The sequence below is a fragment of the Ixodes scapularis genome, unplaced genomic scaffold (genome assembly GCF_016920785.2).
Source record: "Ixodes scapularis isolate PalLabHiFi unplaced genomic scaffold, ASM1692078v2 PGA_scaffold13__105_contigs__length_92229423, whole genome shotgun sequence".
NCBI classification, from domain to species: domain Eukaryota; kingdom Metazoa; phylum Arthropoda; class Arachnida; order Ixodida; family Ixodidae; genus Ixodes; species Ixodes scapularis.
Genome location: NW_024609839.1, coordinates 79,508,295 through 79,533,088, shown reverse-complemented (window position 1 = coordinate 79,533,088; position 24,794 = coordinate 79,508,295). Strand labels below are relative to the sequence as shown.

General features: G+C 44.0%; 1 protein-coding gene across 1 annotated transcript; it reads right to left on the bottom strand.

Moving 5' to 3' along the window:
• Positions 1–784: 784 nt before the first annotated feature.
• Positions 785–24,794, bottom strand: LOC8030557 (UPF0547 protein C16orf87 homolog). The gene is made up of 3 exons (XM_029984236.4): positions 24,582–24,794; positions 8,413–8,731; positions 785–4,617 (listed from the first exon to the last, which is right to left on the bottom strand). Exons 1-3 carry the CDS (start codon positions 24,657–24,659, stop codon positions 4,469–4,471), a joined length of 546 nt encoding a protein of 181 aa, XP_029840096.1. The 5' UTR covers positions 24,660–24,794; the 3' UTR covers positions 785–4,468.

Here is a 24,794-nt window from a genome sequence, read left to right as displayed (position 1 = left end):
GATTCTTTTAGCTTCCAACATCGCCGCCGTCACGTCTGGGAATTTAGACGATGTCGGCGATCGACCGGCCAACGGAACCGGCCAGAGCGGTTGAAGCGCAGTGGCTGATTCGCAACATTCGTCATTTCCCTGTACGTGTATTTTCATTGGCTAAATTAATCAAGTGCAGCAAATGTCCCCCGACTAGCGCTTTTGTTGTGCGTGTTGTATGCGCCGAGCCTTCGACTGTGCTCCGTCCCAAGAAAACAAACTGTATGGTGAGTACATATGCTGTGAAAGACATATTTGAACCATTTTCCTTTTCTTCTGCTTCACTGAATGCTAGAGTAGACCAATTACAATTTTTCTAAAGCCCATTTCGGCGCAACTTTGAGCAAAAATGGCATTTTGGTTCAAAATGTAGCGCTTTCATTCATGGCGCAAACGGCGCAGCACTTTCATCACTGTGCCAGTTTTAACGAATGGTTAGGAGAGTCCCAAGCACGTTCGCCGGCGATTCTACTGTATATTTCGACTGGAGCGCCACGTCTCACCCTTGCGGCATTTTACGTCGTCAATCTTCACGCGGGGCATTATGAGCTGCCTCCGCTCTTTTCCCAACAGCTCCTCTGGAACACCGTAATTTAGCTTCTTCCGTAAAGCCCTTCACTCTTCAACAGAACAAATGCTGGAAAGGGGGCGAGTCCGTCCTCATCTCCTCTCCACCCCTGCAACAGTCGAAAGAGTGGAGGGCTTTCCTGGGGACAATTTGTCAGATGCATATTCTCAAAGAAGACAACTCACAGAAAACAGTATTCTGTTTATGTGCTCACAGTATTAACAAAAAAAAAAAAAAAAAAAACATTTTTGCGACCATTTGTTCTTGTAGTCAACCGAATGAGGCAGAGCAGCAAAAATCAATGCACACAAAATATGTATCAAAGATAAGGCTCCACACACATTGTTTAAGCAACAGCAGTTCTTTAAGCTAAAACACACTGAACGAGGTACACTGCACAGTATTGTTAATATAAAAAAAAATATCCGAAGTTATTGACACTACAGTAATGACTACGAGGACAAAGGAAAGCAACTGAAATGTTGCGCGTCTTTGCGCTATTGTTACCGAACCCAATGATATCACAAGGAGCGTATGCACCCGGCTGCACTTCGAGCCTGTCAGAGCATGTGCCCTATTCTAGTGCAACTAGCCAGGAAGAATGTTGCGGCTGAACCAGTAGTGCTGTTTAGTCAGATTGTTTATCTAGGAGGATAAAATGTTGCAGACTTGGAGTGCATGATGCTAATTATAAGAAAGGATAAGAGGGGAAAAGAGCCCCGCAGGACATTCTTGGCACATAGCCAATATAGCTGACCAAACAAATCCTAGCATGCTGCTAACCCAGGTAGTCATTTGAAATGCACATTGGTAAACAAGACCGTTACCCTCCATCTACCGATTACACTTTTGCGATAGTGCTGCCACGATTCACCAAGACGAGCTCCATGACACTTTTTGGATCTCGCAGCAGTTACAGCCTTTTAAACATTCTTATTAACCTCGAAAATTAATTAGACAATATGAGGCCACGCACAACTCTGGAACAAAATTTTGTATGAAAATTACCACCATGTGCTGTGCAGGCATGCAGTTTTATCATCGCAGCTTTACAAAACAACAGACAATGCTGGGTTAGTTGCAACATTTCTTGCCATTTTCATCTGCCCTTGGACAGGATGTTAGACATGGTTAAGATATTATAAATGAGCATTAGTGAACTTTCTACTCAAAATACATGCAACAAAATCAGCCAGACCCCAAAACACTGGTGTTTAGAAATGATCAATCACATATGCAACGAGAAAAAAAAAAAAAAAAGTGCCAAAAGTGGCAACACATGTGCAATGACTTTACAAACATATCTTGCATCACACATCACATCAGTGTCGCACTATTGCACAAGTCATCGAGTCTCTCTGACCTAACTCCTACCAAGGCCACAGCAGTTTTTTCCTTCTCAGGTTCTCACACCCAAAGTAGACACATGTCGGTTTCTAAGGTAAAGACAAATTAAAACGTGACTAATAGTTGGTTTCACTTTGGAGCAACCAAACCTACTGCTTGGTTATGCAAACACAAAGGTTTAGAACTTAAATTCACCCCCAGAGAATGCAAGAGGGCACAATAAAATGCATCACAGGTGTTTTTTTTTTCTTTTTTTTAACGTTTCACTCTGCTACATACAGGATTAATTAATGGACTTTAATGTCAAGATTTATTTTTAGACAATTTATGGGTCTATCAGAATTTCTCGGATATTGTTTCACCTGAACTTGAATGTGCCTTACTACACTTTGTTGGAACATTTCTAGTTCCATGCACCATCATTTTCCCACAAAAGTTCACCATTCACCATGTACCAAACTCCTGTAATATTGTCCACAAGTGGACACATTAAATCTCTCACCAGGAAAGCCGTTGGCTCACTCCACTCGCATACATGTTTTGCTGCAATGCAGCCTCACCAAGATTGTCCCAGATATTAGGAAACATTCTTGCATTTGTTTCCTACTACACTCTGCCTCAGTCCAAAGCCCATTTCACATGGTACAATATTTGTCCAATCGCAGCGAGATTCCTATCATTTTGCGATTGAAATCGCAGTCGCGCTGCCAATGTCGCTGTGCTGCAGAGAAAATTTTGTGGAGTGTCACTAAAATGTACGCTGCAGAAAAAAAAGAAATGTCCAAATTTTTTTTTTTTTTTTTTTTTTGCAGTTGTTTTGTGTGAATTGGGTATGTCATTGCAAAAGGCTAACGCTGAAGAACGAAACTCGCGACAGCTCTGCACATAAGTACACTACGACGGTTGCTTGCATCGCTTCCGACGCCAACTGACTCACGGGGGCTGTGACCTTCGTCTTTTCCAAAGTCAGACCGAGACAAATTATAGCAACACTGAAATGGGGCGACGTCACACACAATTTGTTTGCCAGGTTTAAATCAACCCCAACTGGCCGTTCGCACCAGTCAGACAGAGAAACAAACATTCCAGACTAAGTCGGCCTGCCATCCTGGCAACTGTGTGCAACCAACTTGTCTCGTCAAGGTTTGTACAGGGAAGCTTCTCCAACAGACACTGTCCATCGATCCTCTGCACTTCACTGAAATGGTGAAGGGAAAACTCACCGTGGCACACCAGGCAGTGCAAACACAGCTCCCACAAGACAGAACAAAAAACGGTACAATTTCGAGAATGTAAACGTGTGATGTGAACCGGCAAAAAGAACGCAGTTTCAGACTGTCCACTGCGACTATGTATGGTAGCGCTTGGCTGCTCCTGCCAATGGAAGGATGTAGGAGTGCCAATGTGATGCTGGATCATACTCGGGAAAGGTAGCTCTCACATTCCTGCTTACCTATTTCCGTACCAATCCAAAGGTAATACGAGCCTGTTTGCGATGCAGGGACAATCAAATTAGTTCACTGTCATAACGACTTTACAGATGCAAAAGGCCAAGGCCCACATTTATCATGCGAGTACTAGCAATTAGGTTCTTGTTCTCCCTGGTCGGCACTGGTTGTTTTGATTTTTTCGCCGACGACACGATTGAGCAAGCGCGTCAGAATGGTTCTGTTGGACTTGCTCCAAGGCTCGTGCCCCATGGACGCAAACGGCGCAAAGAATCACGCGCAACGAGCACTGACCTAACAAACTGTTTGGTGCAGGGAACCCATCTTCGATGCCAAGTATAAGCTGCGCTCTACAAAGCAAGTGTGGTGCTTGCAGTCAAAGGTAATGAGTGAAATTCAGAAGCAGCTAGTCAAGCCACTTCCGGAATTGTTGGTTCAAGCCACCTTCCCACAGTGCCAAAACAGCGTGGAGTGCTCAAAATATATAGGACAGCGAAAGCAGCTTGTACATACATGACTGCAAGTGTGGCCTAAGGGCGCCACAATTTTGATCAGTTGGGGTGCACTTGGGCGCGGCTACGATCCAAATATGGCGTGATAATCGGATCGTAGCCGCGTCCAAGCGCATCCCAAGTGAGCAAGATGGCGGCACGCTGAGGCCAAGCTTGCAAACGTGTCTAGCAACATACGCACACCACTGACAATTTCTCTGGTTCAAGAATGGCTCGGAGGGCAGATGCAAACATCAAACTGAAACCTCCTTAAAGGGCGTACTGCGTCCGAACGTTGTCAGTGCATTGCGGGTGAAAAACAAACATTGATCTGGATGCAAAGTCGGCGCAATAAAATCTACTCTACTCAAGTTTCTCCCTTCAGTGTTTGTGTTGAAACTCCAGGACACGCTTGTCGACTGAAAGCAACGGTTTTAAAGGCCGTTTTTGTTTGTCTTCGGGAAAGGCAAAACCTGGTCAATGTCCTTCCTCCAGGCAACCGAGATGCACAACCACAATGCGCAACCGGAACTGTGATGCACAACCATGACTTGCAGTGTGCTCGTCTTCTACGGGTGCCGCCTTCAGAGCGCCAGTTGCTGCTGGAACATCTGTGAGCAGATCTTGCGGTTGATGTCCGCCAGGATGTCCGAATACAGTTCCAGCTTCTCCTTCGAGGCTCCCGCAAACATGTCCTCCTCTTCCTCGTCCGGCATCTCCGGTTCCACCGGGGCTGAAAGACTGGTTATTGTCAAAACTGCGGTGCGGAGCCCAACCAAAACCAAAAGCCGAAACCGTGCCGTCATGCCCAAACATTGCTTGCAAAATGACAGGGAGCAGCACACCAAGTGAGCACCCTTCCCTTTGTTTTAAGGATGTCCCTCAGCTTTTTGTGCGCAACCAAATAAATAAATTTTTAACAACGAGTAATCTGATTAGTATCCCCCAAAAATGAGGACGCTGCTGGCAGAAAAGTAAAAAGTCCACGCTATTAGAAGCACGAAGACACACTCATCTTCCTAAACAGTAGTTCATTCCGGCGGCCAGCTGTCCAATACAACCAGACACAAAAAACCGCCCCCAAGTTGGGCAGGGCTTTACATACAGTCAAACCCGTTTATAACGAACAGCAAGAAACGCTACGATCAATTCGATATAGCAAGTAGTTCGATATAGCAAAAAACACTTACAACGAACTTCCACGATGAGTTTGTTGTAAGGCGAGAGCTTCTCTTTTTTTCTCATCTCTTCACTTCCGTCTTGTAACAACGTGCTATATAAAAAGTTTTTTTTTTTCCTTTTTTTTTTTTTTTTTTTTGCATGCCTGCAGAGTTTGTTATTTTAGCTTATCTCCCCTTCTGAATTGCTTCTCTTCGTGGGCAAACGCTTTGGAAAGTTTACCATTTTTAGACCACCTGAGACTGGGTGGAAGAAACACGACGACGTTGAGACGTCGTCGTGTTTCTTCCACCCAGTCTCAGGTGGTCTACCAAAATGGTAAACCTACACCAGCTCGCCTGCACCCTAATTGGTTTTTGCTTTGGAATGAAACTTTTTTTTTTTTTGTGCCTGCGTGCAGAGTGGATCTTTAGCTTCCTCCCTTTCTGAATCGCCTCTTTGCTCAAATTCGTTTGCAACTTGAGCTTTTGGAATTTTCTTTCTTTCCTACTTCTTTTTTTGGGGGAAGGGACAGGCTAGGAGACGATTGTTAGCGCTTTTTTGGAAGCCTTCCCGGGGGGAAAAAGTTTGATATAGCCAATATGTTATTCGTTATAAAACATACTTTTTACACATATTTTTATTTAAATCTTCCGTGAGTTCGATATTGACAATAATTCGCTGTACATGGGTTCGTTCTAAACGGGTTTCACTGTACACATATGCACAGTGTTGCTAGACTAAAGCTCTATCGTAGCCCCCTACCAGGCAGCATAAGCAACACATGCCGCTTAGATTGTGATAAAAATCGTGACTTAGATTATGATATAGATCACGTCCATTTTTTCTTTCCGCCCTGCTACGAAGTACCATACCACAGGCAATTAATTGGTGGATGGTAACCAGCCCACTCAAGGGTATCCTTGTGGGCAGTGCAGTCTGTGCAGACTCCGAAATTAGGGCATACAGGCTGCTATACGAATCGAGGGGATTGACGCAAAACGAGCCGGAAAAATCGGCGCTTGCAGGTAACGAGCTCAAACTTCCATCGAAGGTATAGACAATTCCACTATATAGAGCGTGGAGGGAAACATCCACCCCTCTCACTCTGGAGCGCCATCTACTTTGCAGACTGGGCAGCATCCAACGTCTGGTTGGCGTGCAAACACGGCTGAAAATCGTATCGTTTTGGCAAGATTATGAGCAAATGATTTAGACGTGCAAGTTAATGTAAAATGTTATACTTAACAAAGAAACGAACCGGGCAAAATTTTGCCGTCACCTGCCACACAAATAAAAGAGAAAAGGGAATATAACCCTGTAAACAATGTGAATGATCCGTCACCTCCGGCGAGTCGTGAATGCGGTTGCAGTAGTTTCTTTTGAGATAGTGTTTGTACCGATTTTTGGGCCATGTGTGAAAAGTCCAGATTAAAAAAAAAAAGTAACCAAATATAACCCAAATGTGCTCCTTTTTTTTTCTTTTTTTACAAACAATGAATTTGCACATATTTTATTCCCTGCTAGCTCTGGATATGAAGACCCTTACATTATCGCAGATTTTCGTGGTGGTCTATTTGAAACCAAAATAGCTTTTCTTTATGTTTAACCATAGGTGGTACCTAAAAAGCGACTAATGAGAACGCAAGTGACTTTAATGCATCGCCAAAAACCCAATGACGGGTGGCGCTGGCAGCGGCATTTGCAAAAGGTCGTTTATACTAATGAATAAAAAATTATAAGCCAGCTAACCTCGACAAAACGGCACTTCCTTGGTTAGCGAGATTCGTAAGGGAAACCGCTCTGGGTTTTAATGTTTCTGACCCCGGAAGAAAAATTTTACGTCTGCATGGTGTTTCCCAAAAACCAAGCAAGGCTTTTTCCAACTCAGAACTGTCAGGATTCTATTTTCTGCTCATGCAATAGATGCAGCGGTTGAGAGTAGTACTGCTGGTGAATGACATTGCTATTAAATTTACTAAGTGAATGAAGCTACGCTAGCTAATTATTTCCTGAAATAAAATAACAGAGCGCAATAGACTGCTTGTGGAGTAGTCATAAATGTTCATGAGACGTGAACCACTTCACAGCGGCAGGAGAGAGCGTGTGTTATACGTTCGGTCATAGCCTCCTCTATATTCCCAAAGCCTGGCAGTTCGACGACGGAGCCATAGAGTGCCCGGCCGCAGATTTGGAGTGCGAGGACCTGGTAGTACAGAGCATCAAAGAGTCACTTCTCGGAAAACCTGGACGTTAGTGCACAGCTTTTGCAGCGGCGAGGACCCTAAACACACTTGTTTGCTCGGGAGAAGTGTGTTTCGACGCTTCGCCGCAGTGGGGCGCCGGTGACGTGGCTCTCCTCTCATCTGTTATCTGCCGTTCCACCCATTCCATTTCAATGGCTGCTTCTCATGGTGATCTGCCAGGGTTTGTGAGTATGTAGGAGACAATGGTTCAATACAGCACCCAGGTATAGCCCAAAAATGGAGACTGGACAGTTTGTCATCTGATATCAGGATCAAAATCGGGCACGTGCCCTCTCCCTCTTTTGCCTCGTCAAATTCTGGCTCCAACCTGAGAGTGCCTAATAGAATGCAGAATTTCAAGCAAAGTTTCAGCGCGTCACATTACCCCAAAATATTTGTAGCAACTTTGACACATAATTTCCCTTTCGTAATGCCCCTGAATGCGTGAGGGTCACTCACGAAAACTTTTTTCTTTGTGGACATAAACAAAAAAAGTATGTACAGTGAAACCTCGTTATAACAAAGTTGAAGGAGCGGTCGTAATTATTTCGTTATAACCATTAGTTTGTTATAGCCAATGTCCATTTCTTCCCACTATTAGCAAGCAAGGGGAATTATGATTGCTTTGTTATATCCATTAGTTTGTTATATCCCGTTTTGTTATAACGAGGTTTTACTGTAGGTCAAAAGGATGAAGGCACAGAAAAGGACAAAAGACACACAGAAGTGCCGTTCCTTTTCTGCGTCTTGGTCCTTGCGTTCTGTTTTCCTCATCACATACTACGAGGAAACTCGTTAATTTGAACCCGAGGGGGACCAAAACTTTGTTTGAATAATGCAAAGTTTGAATTACCGGGGATTTTCCTTCCTCGAAACACATAGCACAAGACCTGCATGTTAGTTTGAATTAAGAGAGTTTAAATTAACGAGATTCTACTGTAGCTTCGTTCGATTTAGCTACACCTCCTACGCCGGTGCAGAAAAGTGTAGGGCAGTGCACTTCCGGTATGTGCGTCGAGATATGATTAAAAGTATGCTGCCCTACACTTTTCTGCACCGGTGCAGGAGGTCCAGGTAGATCGAACGCAGCCACTGTCTACCAAGTTGCTCGAGTCGCTACCCACCCGGGGGTGGCTTGGGCGGCCGAGCCTGGAGCTTGGCCCTGCCCTGCTGTCGGCGGCCTTCCTCGCTCGAGTCATCGTGAGAGGAGGGGTTGCGGGGCCGGCCCCTGCGGTTCGTGCCCAGGCGCCTGCGCTGGGCCGCTGCCCGCTGCCGGGCGCGCTCCTCCAGCACCAGGGCGGCCAGGTAGCTCTGCCGCTCCTTGCGCACCCGCTCCGTGCGGCGCCGGCCCCCGGGAGGGTCTTCCGCCGCACGGGACGCCTGGGTCCGCCGGCTGGCGAAGAACTCGTGCCCGCACGGGCAGCTCTTGCACGCCACGGGCACCTGGAGGGGAGGGGGGAGGGGCGTCGGTACGCTGCCCGAACGTGTCTCGGATCGGCGCGTTTGGCGTCCTATTCTGCCCGTGCGTCCCAAAGTGGCAGCAAATGACATCGCAAGAGCCAGAGCGTTGGGTTATCCAGGCATGGGCAGTCAAAAATACAAGTATCCTTGATACTATCCTTTTTTTTTTTTTAATACAATTTGTGTATCAGTATTTATTTATTTATTTAAAATATCCTCAGGGCCATCGGCATTACAGACGGGAGTGGGGGTTAGTACACTTTGATAATCAATCGGAACAGTATATATTATTGACGGCCGTTTTAAATAGATGATCAATGGCAATTGTGGCTATCGGTGCGGGAAGATGGTTCCAGTCCACAGAAGTGTAGGCATTGCTTGCCGGAAATTAAGGCAAAATTGCTTTTCAGTTCTTTATTTTAGATGTGACGGAGATAAACTCCCACAATCATATGACTGCGGTCTGAAAAAATGTACAGTCGCTGTAGCCACATCATCTGCAGTCCTTACTGAACAAGCTGATTCTTTAGTGAGAGACCGTTCAGGCAGCGAGCAAAGCTCACTGGCAAGAAAAGCACTGGGCGTTTTTAGATAAAATTTAACAGCCATGTCCAATAACCATTTTTAATTTGGATAAAAAAAAATATTTTGCTGGCTCCATGCCAAGAATAAAAACAATCCTTGTTTTAAAGAAAAAAGATTTGTCTTTGCGAAAAAAATTTGTAAGCACCCTCTCAGTCACGCATGCGTTTTGCGTATCGCGCAATGTTGGCTCTTCGGGCGGCGTCCCCCAAAAAACTGTTCTGGCTATGGGTCTAGAACTATTCACTGACAAATTAGGCATAGGAAAGATTGACAAAAAGTATTAATCACCGAGTATTTGGGTCGTTATTTTGAGAAACGAAATCGCAAATATGGCACATTGCGCAATAACGCTCTGGATTAAAGTTTTTTTATTTGTATCTATGAAAGCTAAGGTCTTCAAACTTTACCGGTGTGTTGCCCTGTACTTAGTTAATCTTTGCATGAAATGCCGTTGTCCTGGTTAGCGGCAGAAATTTACAAGAATTGCTCAACTAAAAATGCATTATTGTGAAAATCATTTAAAAAAAAGGCAATCTTTAATTTCCTTTAAACTCTCCCATATTAACATTCATAATATGTAGTAATAGAATCTGCAAAAACATAATGCAATATCTGTGTGTCTTTGAAGTTATAAAGCGAGAAATATGGCCAAATTCACGCTAACGCGGTTGCCATAAATAGGGCGTGCACATACCCATTCTTCACAATTTCATAATTATTAAAAAGCGTAAAAATGCTACGGCTAAACTGACAGCACAAAGGTGGACGGTAGTTTTGAAGGGAAAATGCCCAATACATTTTCGTACAACCGACTCGAAAAATGCCCATGAACCCGAGCGAACGAGAGGTGCCACCCTGTAACATGCTTCGCGGTGCCTGTTTCAACATCCTGCGCGAGACATCTGTCTACACAACGTAATTGTGCAGAGACTCTACATAAAATAAAAGGAGGTAAACATGTATTATCGATTACTAAGCAATTCAGAGCTTTATGGATTCGGTTCTTAAAGGGACCATGAAGGCAGTTTCGAAGTTTTATTCGACGATTGAAATGGATGTCAGGCACGTCTCAGATACTGTTGACCAAGTTCTAGCCCGAACAGAAGTTTGGGTGCCGCACCAATCGAGCAAACAGGCGCAGTAATAATAGCGCCGAGAACGATGCCTGAGACCCCACCGAGGCGGCGGCAGAAAGGTGAACTAAAGTGCGCCGAAGCGTGACGACAACGGGCTCCTCGTCTGGCGATTGGTTCAAACGATAGACGCGCTCTTGGTTTCGATTTCGGTGGTGAGATGGGATGAAAAAAGTTTATTTGAACGTTGGATAATCTTTTGAAGTTGTAGTTGGGAATTAATAGGTTTCATACCGTGTATAAATGCATAATCTGAAGCGATCCCTCCGTTTGTCACTGGTTGAACGCATCCCGCACTGCTACCTCGGGCGCGTAACAAGCATTGAGCAACCATGGACAAAAAAAAAGAAAAAGGTACGAGCGCCGGGGGCGGTAGACTTTTGGTTTTGGTTTTGTGCGTCGTCTCGTGTTCGCTTTGCGATTGTTGTCTCACCAATCATGCCGCGTTTATGTGCAGTAGTAGGTTGCGCGAAAGGTCGGCTAAAGACGTGCGGTCGATCGGGCGACGTTAGTTTGCATAAACTGCCGACCGATGCAGCAATGCGCAGCATTTGGTTGCGCGCCGTTGTCTTGCGTAGAGCTGTGGACAGCGGTGTCAGGATTTGTTTGTTGCATTTCCGACCAGAAGACTGAGCAGCACCTTCACGTCAGCCGGAGTCTGGGTAAAAGTGGGGCGGGGAGTCACTCTGAGGTGGTGACCAAGGAGTTGGTGGTAGGTCTAGGGCGCCCTCGTAAAGCGCCAATCCAGAGTTCTGCGTCCTTAGCAGCATCTCCCGTTCAGCCGGCATGAGGACGCTGAACGGGAGCTCAAACTCGTTTGCGAGCGCGGCGTTGTCGTCCATTTCTTCCAGGTTTTCTTCACAGACCGCCGTGCACTAGAGCGAACCACGGGAACCGCACTGAGTGTGCACTAAATCCTACCGATGCCGACAGTGCTCCCTGACGTCACTTCTCTTTCCAGAGGCGAAAAAGGGAAGAAATCTGGATGTTTGTTTCGGTTTCGCAAATTTATTTGCAGGTACAAAAATAAGAGTCACAATGTTCTAGAAAAAATTGTGTGGCATGCCAGGACCCCAATGCTTCCAAAAACACCTTTTTTTAAAAAAAAAATTAAATTGCCTTCATGGTCCCTTTAAAAGACTGGAAGTCAAATATTTTTAACATGATTGTGACACATTTGTTTCATTTAAAATAAATTGTCATTGAACCTGAAAACGATAACCTTTCTAAAAAAATACCCTGAAACGGAGACATGTTACCGATTCTGCAATGATTGGAAAATCAGTTTAAAATGAAGGCCATCTTAATTTTTCTTCTGCTTTTCACAAATCAAGGCTCATAATGTGTCCTTTCAGGCCCTTCAAAATTGCTTTGCAATATTCTTGTATTTTTGAATTTACAGAGCGCTAAAATGTACATAATTGTCATAACGGGAGTATAAAAAGATAGGACATTGCCGATTTCAAACAAGGGCAAGAAAGTAGTCGAAACATGTAGGAAGTCTGAAGAGAAAGCACAGCGACAGGAGTTCGTGAAAAATAAGAACTTCGCTAGCATGTTGCCCTGTATTTTGCTAATCATTGAGCTAAATATTTCTGTCCTGATCAGTGGGACAAACTTACAAGAAATAGTCAAATTGGACCATTTTATAAATATGTATAAAGTTGAAAATCAATAAAAAAAAGGGACACCTAAAATTTCTTTTTTCATCTTCTCCATTTTAACTTTAAAGGGCCCTGAAAAGAAAAAAATATTTTTTTTTTAAACAGCCGAATTGGGACACACGTGTCAAAAAATAAATTTTAAACAAAATTTTTTTTTGTTTGGGGGGACTGTTGAATAAATTGCGAGACGCGGTTTAGTTTGCAGTCACCTCCTTTCCACTTGTTTTCTCTCTCGGCATTTCGGGCGCGTGGAGGACAGGTGGAACGGCTTCCCCTTCAAGACCGAGATGGTCATTCCAGAATGACCAGTGACATAATGGACTTCGCGAGCAGAATTTCAAACAAATCTCTTGCCGTCAATATTGCTTTAAAATTTTGCGTAAAAATTGTTTTTTTGACATGCGTGTCCCAACCAGACTGTATTAAAAAAAAAAAAAACTTCTTTTGAGGTTTTTTTTAATGATATGTACGAACATAATCTGCAAAAACAGTGTTGCATTAGCTTTTTAAGTTATAAAGAGAAAAATCTGGCCAAATTGAGGATAATGCGCTGCCGTGATTGGGGTGTTTACATATTCATAGCCGTGAAGTTCATTACTTTAACACAGCATAAACATGCACAGGCACTGTCAGAAAGAAACAAATTCACGGCACAGGAGCAGACGGGGGATTTCAAAGCGAGAATTCTGGGTGCATTTTTGTACTAGAGTCTCAGAAAATGCGCTTCGCAGGACCTGTTAGCAATCGTCTGCGTGAAGCGCCTCCGTGCACGCCACATTAAAAAAAAAAGCATCCGGAGTGGCCCTGCTTCGCACGTGTTTATCTCGGACTTTTGCAGCGTGGTAACACGATATGGAGCGGCAGAACCGACAGTGCCTCCGCACGGCAACAGAACCGCCGTTGCAGTGCGTTGCAAAACACAAGAATGTTCAATTCGGCCAACGGAACGTAGGAAGCACTATACTGTTCCCCCCCCCCCCCCCCCCCCCCCCCAAGCCGGCAGTGTGGCGAAAGCTATGTGTCCGCTGATATCTCCATCTTTTGCCATGTGATCACACTCCCGCTTACACCACCGCAGAGAAAGCGGGCACAGCTGACGAAAAAGAGGACTGGTTCCACGAGCACCTAGCTCACGCATGTGGTACTCACGGACGATGCTCGAGATGAGTTCACCATATGGTCCCCGAGAAAGATCAGAGAAAGCAGTCATTGTTTCCAGTGGCGTACCAACTTGTTTTTGAGTGGGGGGGCAAACCAGACCCTCTCCCCCCCCCCCCCCAAATCGAAAATTCGGCGCAACTTTTGTCCAACTTTTCTAAAGATTTGGCAATGATTCGGCAAAATTACAACGTTACCAGACTTAACATTCATATTTTGTTTTTTCTCACGAAAAAATTTTTGCTTCTTCTTAAAATAAATACAACTTGTAGTGCCTATTGAAAGAGTTATGACTAAACAAGGTGATATTCTAGAAGATAATTGTATCGATGTCGCTTTTGTGTGTTTACTTGTAATTTTGGTGTATGCTTCCAGAAAGTGGCGGGACAACGAGGTTGGGTAGTAGCCGGCACAGTCACGAATCACACTACGAGAGCTTTGATTTTGAGGCTTCATCAGCGCACGCCTGCAAGTGTGTTTACATTGTTAAAATAAAGGCAATCACTGCGTTCTTACTTTCTCTGGTAGTCGCCGTTTCGTGCGTGAAAACGGATGCAACGGTTGCTGAGCCTTCACCAGAAGAGATAACAATATTGTAAATATGCATGTTTTTCGATTTGAGTCACTTGACGTCAGCTTTGCATGAAAGTGCGCGTTCCATATTCGCAACGTGCCGTTTTTAACCTTTAAAATTCCGGTTTCTGGTGTTCGGACACACACGGACGTTTAGGAAGATGGGGAGAGTTAGGAATGGTCGGATGTGCAACGTCGTGACTTTTTTCCCGTGTACAGGTCACGTCCATGATGATCATGAATCTTCCTTAATAAATGTATCTCCTGGTGTTCCCCTGGGGTTCGTACTTGGGCCCTTACTCTTTTTAATATTTATTAATGACATCCCCATTGGGATTTCTTCAAAAAACCGCTTTTTCGCCGACGACTGCGTCATCCATAACAAAGTAACTTGTGTGCAAAATAATAACCAGCTTCAGGAAGATCTAGAGAAAATTAACAAGTGGTGCAAAGAGTGGATTATGTCATTAAACAAGTATAAACGCAAACTAATCCACTTCACCAAGAAAAAACACAACCACTGTCATTTAATTACTTCTTGTACTCCGATCTGATTGAGACCGCTACTGTGTATAAATACCTTGGTGTAAGACTAACATCTGACCTTCCCTAAAATAACCACATTGAAGTCATTACTGCCGATTCATCTGGAACTCTTGGACTAAGCAGACGTAACTTAAAAAGGGCTCCACCCTTTGTTCGTAAGCTAACCTTGGACACGTACGTCAGACCAAAAATAGAATATGCTTCAACCATCTGGAATATCCATCGACAGTCCATCATCAATACCCTGTAGAGGCAGTTCAGAACAGAGCTGCTCGCTTCATTTCATCCACTTATGACTTTTTTTTTCAGTATCTCAGCGCTAAAAACTGAACTAACCATGTCCTCTTTGCAGCTTCGCAGAAAAGTCTCTCAGCTGTGCTTTATTCACAAAATCTACTACCACATTCCCGACCTCAAAACCACTTTGTTATTACCCCCCGACCGAACATCTCGCCTCAACAACGTCTGCACCATCAAGCACATTTCTGACTCTACTAACGCTTTCAATTGGTCATTCCTTTCTCAAGCCATCAGCCACTGGAACAGTCCCCCATCCTCCATTGTCACCATCTTGGACCCTGCTGATTTCTCCTCTGCAGTAAAACTACACCTTTCTTGGCCCATGTGATGGTGTGCGGGGCTAGGCAAATAGGTGAAAACCCTTACGCAGAGCGCCTGCGGGGCCAGACTTGTACGTAGTTCAACTACTTTACTCAAGTTACTGTAGTTTAACTACTTTTCTGGGTAGTTTAGTAACTTTTAATTACATTTATATTCTAGTAATTCGTAGTTTACTTTAACTACTTTTCCGAGTGACTTCCACTCAAATTACAAATGACTTTCTAATTTTAGTGGTTGTTTTGCCTATCAACAGAGAACAGAGGTCGGAAGGTCAGCTGATATTTGCAGAGGGGGAAGCATGCGGAGTAGAAAAGGGGGGGATGGGAAGGAAGAAAGTGATTTAGATAGTCCAAAAAACCCCAACATTTTAACGAGCCACCCCCCCACTGCAACAACACTGCTACGAGGCGCGGGGAGCGAACAGACACGACGCAAGAGAGGTCGAGTAACTGTGGGATTAGCTCCGAATAGTGGCGTTTCTTTGTATTCCGAAGCTCAAGGAGACTTGACGCATTTGAAGAAAGGGCTTGTCCCCGCTTCTCTCCAATGTAGGAATTCTTGCCCACTACAGGAGGTGCACACACTGCTCCTTTTACGGTGCAGGCGATAGAACTCCTATAGCAACGACGCTCACGCCGGATGGGCTGCTCGTGTATCACTCGAAGCGCGTTAACCCACCCCCGCGCCTGCGTTCACGCCGCTTCGCGGTGACGGCGTGCGGCTGCTAATTACAAATCTATTAACCCGCCTAGCCCCCCCACCCCCCGTACACGCCGCTTTGCGGCGTCCGGTCGGCAACCCAAGCCCCGCTGCCCCCCATGCACTTCCGTAAATAGAATCGATACGATTTAGTTTAGCGATGTTTCGTCAACAACATTCGTTTTTTTAGTGTTAATGGTAAAAAAAGAAATGTAAATATCGCCAAATGCCTCGACAAAACAAAATGTTCGAGAAAAAAAATAAAAAGAAGTAAGCCGGCCCACACCATAAATAGAACCCGGGTCTGACACGTATGAGGCAGACATCTCACCACTAAGTTACGCTACCTCTTCGGAAACTCGCATTGCATCCGCTGCCTATGTTGACGGCGGCAGCGCCTATCTCCAAGCAAGCAAGCAAAACTTTATTTTGTGTAAGGGCCTACGTCCTGGTCTGGACGGCCCGTCCGGCCCATGTCTCGCGGATGGATTCCGTTAGGTTACCGTGTAGCCTTGTTCGTGGGGCAAGGCTCCACAAACCAGCCAATCCGGCGTGCGTGAGCACCGTTGCTAGGGTTTGTATCGCCTGCGCGTTAAAAATATGCCCGCGCGGGTCGAGGGGCAGTGCCCTTGGTATTCCTTGGGCGCCGCCGGCCTGTGTCTGCTCTGCCCAGTGGCGGCCGTTTCAGGGGGGGCAAAACGCATGCCTTGCCCCCCCACTCTGAGAACTGGGGGGGCAAGTGCCCCCCTTGCCCCCCCGGTTGGTACGCCCATGATTGTTTCCGATGTCTCTAACCACTCTCAAACAACCAGCTCTTTCCCTTTTCTTTTTTTCAGCATTTTTCTTCTTTTCTCATTCTGCGACCTACCATGGCAGCAGCTCTATTTATGCTTGAAGCCATCTCCAGATCTGCTGTGTCACATCATGTTGCCGCCGAGGGAAGTTGCTCCGGCATGTCGTTTATATAAAAAATAGTATATTAAACTGGCTGAAGTTCGTTAGCTACAAATCTAGCAGCAGGCGAATTTTGCATCTGCTTTGGCCACTAGCCTTTAGCTAGACATAAGGTATTTTTGGTGAGTTTAGTGTCGCAAAAGCAGGTTTCGAGAAACAGATGCGCCACTTGAACGATACAAGTAAAGACGCGTGCATCGAAAAAGGATGCACACGATTCACCGAGGCCTGTCTGTCAGTCACCCAACAACAAACGCGGATGCCGCCAATGTCAGCTCGACACCGCTGTGACGTCTGGCCTTCAAGGCGGAGCAAGCTTTTTGAAGAGCCCAATTTCTGGCCGATTCCGTATCCAAGCTGTCCGAGCCAAAGCCGAAAAGAGAAAACAAACAGGGTGGAGATTAACAAGTGGAGGAGCAGTGCTTACGGGCGATACAGGTTGGCAGAATGGGTTGGAGGTGCGGTGCAGATACCTCAAAAGTCGCAACGAGTGCAAGCACTGCATACAAACATGCGAAAATAAAAGCACCAGAGAATGGGACAAGAAAGAATGAAGCGCTTGGTTTGCCTCGGCTGTCCCGTTTTCTGGCGCTTTTATTTTCGTAGCAAGCAGCAACTCGCCCGCCTTCACATTTTATAGACGTGATGATTCGGGATAACTGATCGTTTGGTGATAGAGAAGTTTCTTAAATTCTTTGAGATCATCCACCTGTTCTTTGATGTTCACGGTCTTTCCCTGGTTTGGCAGGCCTAGTAAACCGAGTCAGCCAACTCGGACGAAGTTTGTCGAGTGATATTAATAAAGCATACTTTCACTTTACACTGTGCATACTTCATATTGCTTCGCTGCAAAATGCTTGATATTCCCAATGCAGGCGACAAGTGTGGCGAAATTCTAGTGAGTCAATACATCACAGTTCTCGCGCGTTGAACCCGACAGTGTGAATTAACGATTGTGCGAAATCGTGGCTTTGCTAAACCGTTGCGCATTCAAAAGATGCACCGTGTGAATAAAGCTTTTATCCGAAACTCCTGCAGGGTGTTTATTCTGCCACACAGCCCATGCTCTCGGATGGTGTCGGATATCCCCATCCCGCGGCAGAGACTGACTGGGTCAGGAGTCAGACTTGCGTTCGTCCTAGCAAGCCACTACACTTCCTTCACGTGGGTGGCGTACAGACACACTAGTTGCACCTTACACACTGCCTATTCAAAACAGGTACTCCAAAGCATGCGACATGATAGCGCCTGTCAAACTGCTCCGGCGGCCCATGCCCATTCTAGTACAAAAATGCAACTAGAATTCTAGCTTTTCCTGACTCTGGAGGGTGTTACCTGTTGTTTGCATTTTCCGCCAGCCTGTGGCAGCATCTGGGTGTGTGTGAATACTCTTCTTACCACAATTAAAATAACTCTAGGTTTGGTTCCCGGCATGTTCGGCTTGTTCCATCTTTAGGGCTCGCTTGTAGCCCACTCAAACACCCGCACATTGTGTCAAGAGTAAATTGGATGAGTTTATAAAAGTTAAAGATGGCCCCTTATTTTTTTTTTTTAATGTATTGATTTTGAAAATATTCCATATTTAGCCAAATTTTATGGGACCGTTTTTCGTAAATTTGTTGACAACAATGTTTAAGTCAAAGATAAACAAAAAACGGGGCGACAAGCTGGAAAGATGTGAAAATCCTAGCATTTATAGTTAGAAAGAAAAGAAAAAAATCAATGTTTAGCATCATTCCGCTATGCGTTTGCAATTTTTCTTTGCTAACTAACGACGCCGATACTCTGTCGTAACTAATTTGGATCAATCCTCCTTATGTGCAATTTGCAAGCAAATATTTCTAAACCCAAAGCCAGAGCAGTTGTTTTGGGAGAGGTGCCCGATATGCCAAACTTGGTGTAATCTGCAGAAAACACTTGGGACTGAGAGTGTACTTCTAAATATTTTCCGTACAAGCAAAATATGTTTTTCAAAATATAGAAGTCAGTTTTGTCTTGTTGGGCACTGAGTCAACAAAATATATTCTTTTCGTCAAAATTAAAAAGGTTGCCAAACATGGTCGGCCAAACTTGTCTGAAAACCCCCTAAAGAAGTAAAAAGTGACTACCAAATAGAAACTTTGGTTAACGGTGTCATAAAAGACGATTATAAAGGCAATAAATCTCATTAGAAAACTAATTATAAAAGTTGCATAGTTCTTGGCAAGTTCCTGAATTGTAAAAAGCCTGAGAAAAAGAAAAAAATGTGACATGGCAGTTAGTTGTTAAAAGAAATCACGATAACAGTAATGGAAGTGGCATTTGATCTTTTGGAGCAAGTTCTGCAGCAGGTAAAATATAGGTTTAAAGCAACCACCGAGGCTTTTGGAGCAGATGCCAACATATGTTATCACATCACTTGAAAATAAAGAAAAAGCAATTGAATTGCTAAGCAAGTTCATCTTTGATAATGACTGGGGGTTCCTGTTTGATGTTGGAGCATATTAGGCTTTGCATACTATGCTCCCTTTGCAATAAAAAATAGCAAAGCTGCAAAAGAAACACAGAGCTTTCACTTTAGAAATAAGGCTATGGTCAGAGTAGGTTCTATTTACAATAGGTACTAAAAGCTTTTTCAAAAATTTAAACACTGCACAACACTTCAGTTGGGATAAAGCTTTACTCCTTTTCCCCTTTTACACTGTAATTTATTTTGCCCGTAAATACAATTTCTGTGAAATGCCAGCAAAAACCAGCATATTAGCTAACATGTCTATCAATAAAAATGCATATCCCAAGTATCATGAACCTACTAAACCCAAGACTTTAGTATCATAAACTGCAAAAACAACCACCCACAAATATTATGAAGGCCTATGCTTATGCTTTAAAGGTATCACTGCTCTTTAGCGGCCTTGGAACCAGAGTTAAGTCGAAGTTTGCTGTCCTTTCGATCGACAGCCACATGGGAACAACCTTGACTACCGTATTTAATTAAATATAGATTTTTTTTTTCTCGTTCTGACCAGAGTTCAACCTACAATCAAGAAGGTAGACCTAGAATAGCACTGAGCATAGTTTCCGAGCCTACCGCACCAATCCCAGTGCTCCGCAATGTCAGCCATTGCTGCTCTAGCACTCCGGTGCAAAGCAGTGAAGCTCAACGCGCAGGCTCTGGTGGAAGGCAGTGAACGTCGACGTGAGCAGCGCAAGTGCCACGGTACTCTACATCCATGGAATGGAGACATGTGGCAGACATGATAATCATGCGGTCTCAACAGGCATACAAGACCCTGGTTCTGTCTTATCGCAGTATCCACCACCTTACGTTTTTGCAAAGATTTCTCGCGAATTGTTGAAGCCCACTCGGCACATGTGTGGCACGAGATTTAGCACACTATCGTCCATGGCACAATTTGGCCCAAGTGACGCAGCACTTCCATCACTGCGATAATGAAAGTGAAAAAAAAAAGATGACTTACGAAGAATACTTGCACCTAACAAGAGTGCCTGTTTGTTTATTTTGAGGTGCCCTCAGTTTGTAGTTCTCAAAAGAAATTGCTAGACCGGGCTTGTTAATGGAGAAAGGTAGGGTGCCTACAAGTCTGTCTGTCTGTCTGTCTCGGGAATGAAGACATCCCTTGTTGCACTGAGTGGGCCAGCGCATGTGGTGCAATCAGTGTGTGACTTTGCATTAAAATGGCGTCTAAGCATTAGCCAAGGCTACGTGCTTGAGTTGAGCCAGGCCAGTCTGCACGCTCTTCAGAAGACATAAAAAAAAAAGCAAAAAACGATGGGGCAGAAAATGGTCGAGATGTCACCATGACCCAAAAACGCATGCTTGTATGAAGGCCCCCATTAAATGTCGTGTAGAAGCAATAGACCTTTTCAACCTCAGTCGCATGGGTGCTGCCATCTTGAAATCGCATGATGTGGCCGCCATTAAGTTGCTTCAACTCGTTGCTCTGCTCTCCCTTCAGCACCTTTGCGGATGCATTGTATTTGCGTTTTTGTCGCGTTTCACTGATCTTTCTTGCCTTACTCCATAAAGTATAGTCCGATACTTATATCTACTACTTAATAGCATTACGTCATAATGGGCACAACTTCTGCAGTCAACCTTGCAACACAATTTTACTATGCGCAAGGATGAGGCATAGGAATCAGCGCATAGCAGTGAGCCACATTGATTATGTAGATGACCAAGACAGCAAGAGGGATCAGAAGACAATTACTTACAACAACTCAGGTTTGTTAAATAATAGTGGGGGAACATTCGCTAATAGTGGCGGAACATTCGCAATTAGAAGCGCACATATTTATGATTGTACATTTAGGATTAGAAGGTGTCAAAAATAGTCAAGGTAAGGAGACTGTGTATGTTTTCTGAAAGCATCATTTTCTGTATTCATAATAAATTGAAAACATTTTGAACATGGTTAAAGCACTAAAAAGAAAAACATGAGAGAGAAGACAAACAACAGGGCTTTTCTCTTGTGGTCGTCTTTTTAGCACTTTTAACCATGGTTCTAAACGTTTATCACCAACTAGCCCAACAACAAGTACTTTTACAGATTGAAAACAGTTCCTGTTGATTATGTGAGGGAACTCGTAGAGAAGAAATACAACAAAAGTTTAACTTGCATTTTATCTGATGCCAGGAATAATTGTATGTGAACATCAGGAGATTTGTTAGTTCATAATACTTCACCTACATGTGTTCGACGTTCTGAAATGTTTTGTTGATTGAAACATTTGGTTGGTCGGTTTACTTATGCATTTTAAGAAACTGTATATAGTGCTCGATCCCATTTCGGCAGTAATTCAAGTGACTGATTGATTGTCTTTAGATAATCAATTCAATTCACTGAATTTTATTTTCACACAAATGTTGGGACTTCCCATGTACGAAACTGTCGCAAACAGTTTAAAAGTACAGATTTTTAGAATAGCGCATGCAAAATCTTTAAATACACAAAAGAAATAGCATTGTCTCTATGCGCCAATCCAAAATGCAGGTTATTTGACGCCAAAAAAAAAGCCGTCTGCGTAATAATTTGCCGAGCCCAGCACTGTCAATGGTAAATAGAGGTCTACTTTTAGGGCTGGCAACGCCAAAACTTACAAAGTTCATCTGTTAAAACAATAAATTTCTGCTTGCACAGGTCTATGAAGTGACCCCTAGCATTAAACTTCAGCCAGACTTTCAAAAGTACTTCTCCTGGTCCTATATTTATTTATTTTTTTTTTTTTGCCAATTTAATGGAAAACAAATGTCAGACCTAATTTGATGGGCATGCCACTTATATCTTCTGTATGCCATAAGCAAATATCCATATAAAATGTTGTTTATTTCCTAGGGCCAATATCGTGAAATGCTGCTTGTGAGTACTTCAGCAGGGCTGATAATTAAAGGGAAACTGAAGCGGTTCCGTAATTGAGTAAAAACACATAAATAGTCTCCATTTGGCCTTCAGGATCACAAATATTGAGATTATTTTTTCAATTTGGTGCACACAGGCCGCAGAAAATCATTTTAAAACTACCCCTGAAGCCCCTCCCTCCCGGAGCGTTACGTCATAAAAGGAGTTTTCGGAACTTCCGCTCTCGCTTATCTTTAGCGCCTATCAATGCTATGCATGGGCACTCCTGCTATTTTCAAAAAGGTAAAAGAAACAAAAGATGTTACGACTGGTGCCAGTGCAAAAGGAATATTCCTGGCGCGCTTGCAATTGCGTGTGCTGCTTACACGAGCAACACGCGCTTGGCGGTTTTTCGTGTTTTCCCGCGTTTAGTTCCATTTTCGAGAAAATGAATATGATAAGGGATAAAAATACTCTAGAATTCACCTCCAACTCTTTCTTTTTTTTTTTTAAGAACCTCTGAAGGTCGCACTGTCTAAATATTTCTCAAGTACTTAATTCTTTTTAATTAAAACAGGCCGAGACAATATTACTTGTTTTTATAAACTCACTGCATTATTGTACTAGACTCTTTTTGGTCTGCAAAATTCACTAAAAAAGATTTGTGTCCACAAAAACAAAACAGTCAGTAGTAAACTCGCAAGTTGATCTGTTTTTCCCAATTCAGCACATCGCTAATTCAACTCTCGACCTGCTTCTTCACATTCATGTATTAGTGTCTTCATTGGTATATTCTTCTGGAAACTAGTCATCGGGTATGGCCATAGGTGATAGGTATCTTCCCTGTACATCAGTCCACTCGTTTCGCTGCTGACCATAATGAGGTGCATCAAAGGTGTCTGTAAAAAAGCCCTCAATTTAGGCTCGAAACCACTCTGTGGTCCTCAGAGTGACTCAGTACCCCTGTTTCATTGGTTGCGTGCTACAAAAGAAACATTTGCATCACAAAATTAAGCAAAAACTACATAAAAGAGCAACACAGCTGCATGCCCGTTGAAACCGAAACTAGACAAATTAAAGCAACCTAATGGCAACAAGTGCGTCAGTTACTTCCATCTGCCGGTCAAGCAACTACCCAGATGACAAGGTCCATAAACAAGAACTCGAGCCTTCAACAAACCCGTGAATCTGAAATTCCACGAAAAATTGTAAAACAACGAAAATTTTAAATCAGGAATTGCGAAGTCAAAAAAGTTTAAAAGCGTAGCTGTAATTGAGAAATACTCGTTTAATAAAATTTTTATCATCGGCAGAGTCCCATGCAAGAGCAAGCCACATTTGCATCACATTAAATTTGCACCACCCTTCTGGATGAGGGTGATACACCTTAGATCGTGTCGATACCTATACCTAATAGACCTATTGCTATATTACCCAAGCATCAAGGAGAATGCAGGGATTGGTGTTCCACGCGCCACACGTGCTGGCCTCAGCAGTAGTAACTTTCCAAAGCAAATACCTAAAGCAAATTGTATCTTGCACGCGCGTTCATCAACACTTTATTTTGGTTATTTACTTCGGATCTTTTATACCGGGAAGGCGTGTGCGTGTGGCGCGTGGGACGCCAATCCCTGCATTCTCCTTGATGCTTGGGTAATAAGCAAATGATCTATCCATGCTTGTATACAAATAAAATAAATAAATATTTGTGTTAGTAGGCACTAAACAAATCCAACGGAAGCCTTAATTATTTTGTAAATGGCCAACAGGAGTGGCAACAAGGTACTCAAACTCCACATCACATTATTTTGATTCTCTTTGTCCTCCCTGCTAATGGAAGGTACTCTCGCTTTATGTGGGCTGCTTGTGTGCATAATGTTTTAGCCAAACGTAATAATTTTGAATCGAAAATTACTCCTAAATTAGTTAAATTACAGTTATTCAATTACAACCAAGTCTGATAAGGCGCCATATGAACTGGCTACAAACCGATGCACGCTACGTATGCCCAGTGTCACCGGAGAAGTGATCAATAAAGAGCGGCCCATCATTCCAGCAAGCATAAAGATGGCATCGATAATGCTCCTGGTACGGGGTTGCCCCTAATTGATCCAACGCGTACGGTGAAGTTATGCACGGAAGAAGCAAACGGGCCAGCTAATCAGCGCGACGAACAAACAAGCGCGACTCAGAACCGCCTGACAACGCAGCCCGTGACTGGTTGAGTCACGAGCGAGCTGTTGTCACAGCGAGCAGATTGATTGCCATGTTTTCATCTCGGAATTAAATAACAAACAAATATGGCGCCCAAAGAAGAAAGCGTTTCGCGCGAGTGAGCGAAACGCACGGAGAAAGGCGGTGCCAACGGGCCAATCGTCCGAAGCAGGATAGGTGGCTTCGATCACGACATTTTGACATACCCCGATGATTGGAGAGGACGAAGCGATCGAGACAAGGAATGCGCTCGAGGTTTTGTTCGTTCGAAAAAGCAAAAAACCCCGCGGGGGCGATTGGAATCTGTATTGGGAACCGAGACACCGTTTCTCGGGTGAATTACCTGCTGTTCGCACTTGGGACAGTGCTTGGTGACCATCCGGTTCTTGGCCATGGTCCCGACCTGTTCGCGCTGCCTCATGCACCCAGCAAACGAACTTTCATGATTAATGCAGGGACAAACAGCAACACAACAACAAAAAAAGAAACGCAACTTCCTATGTAAACAGCGTCGATGAGATGCGAGTGCGGAGTGTATCCGATAGATGGCGGCGAA

Bases quoted from the DNA above. Each gene is read 5' to 3' on its own strand.
- LOC8030557 (XM_029984236.4), bottom strand. From the start codon at position 24,659: ATGAGGCAGCGCGAACAGGTCGGGACCATGGCCAAGAACCGGATGGTC. The intron at 8,732-24,581 runs GTAATTCACCCG...CCTCCCCTCCAG, and splicing joins GTCCCAAGTGCGAACAGCAG to GTGCCCGTGGCGTGCAAGAG. The intron at 4,618-8,412 runs GTGGGTAGCGAC...CCAGTCTTTCAG, and splicing joins GCCGCCCAAGCCACCCCCGG to CCCCGGTGGAACCGGAGATG.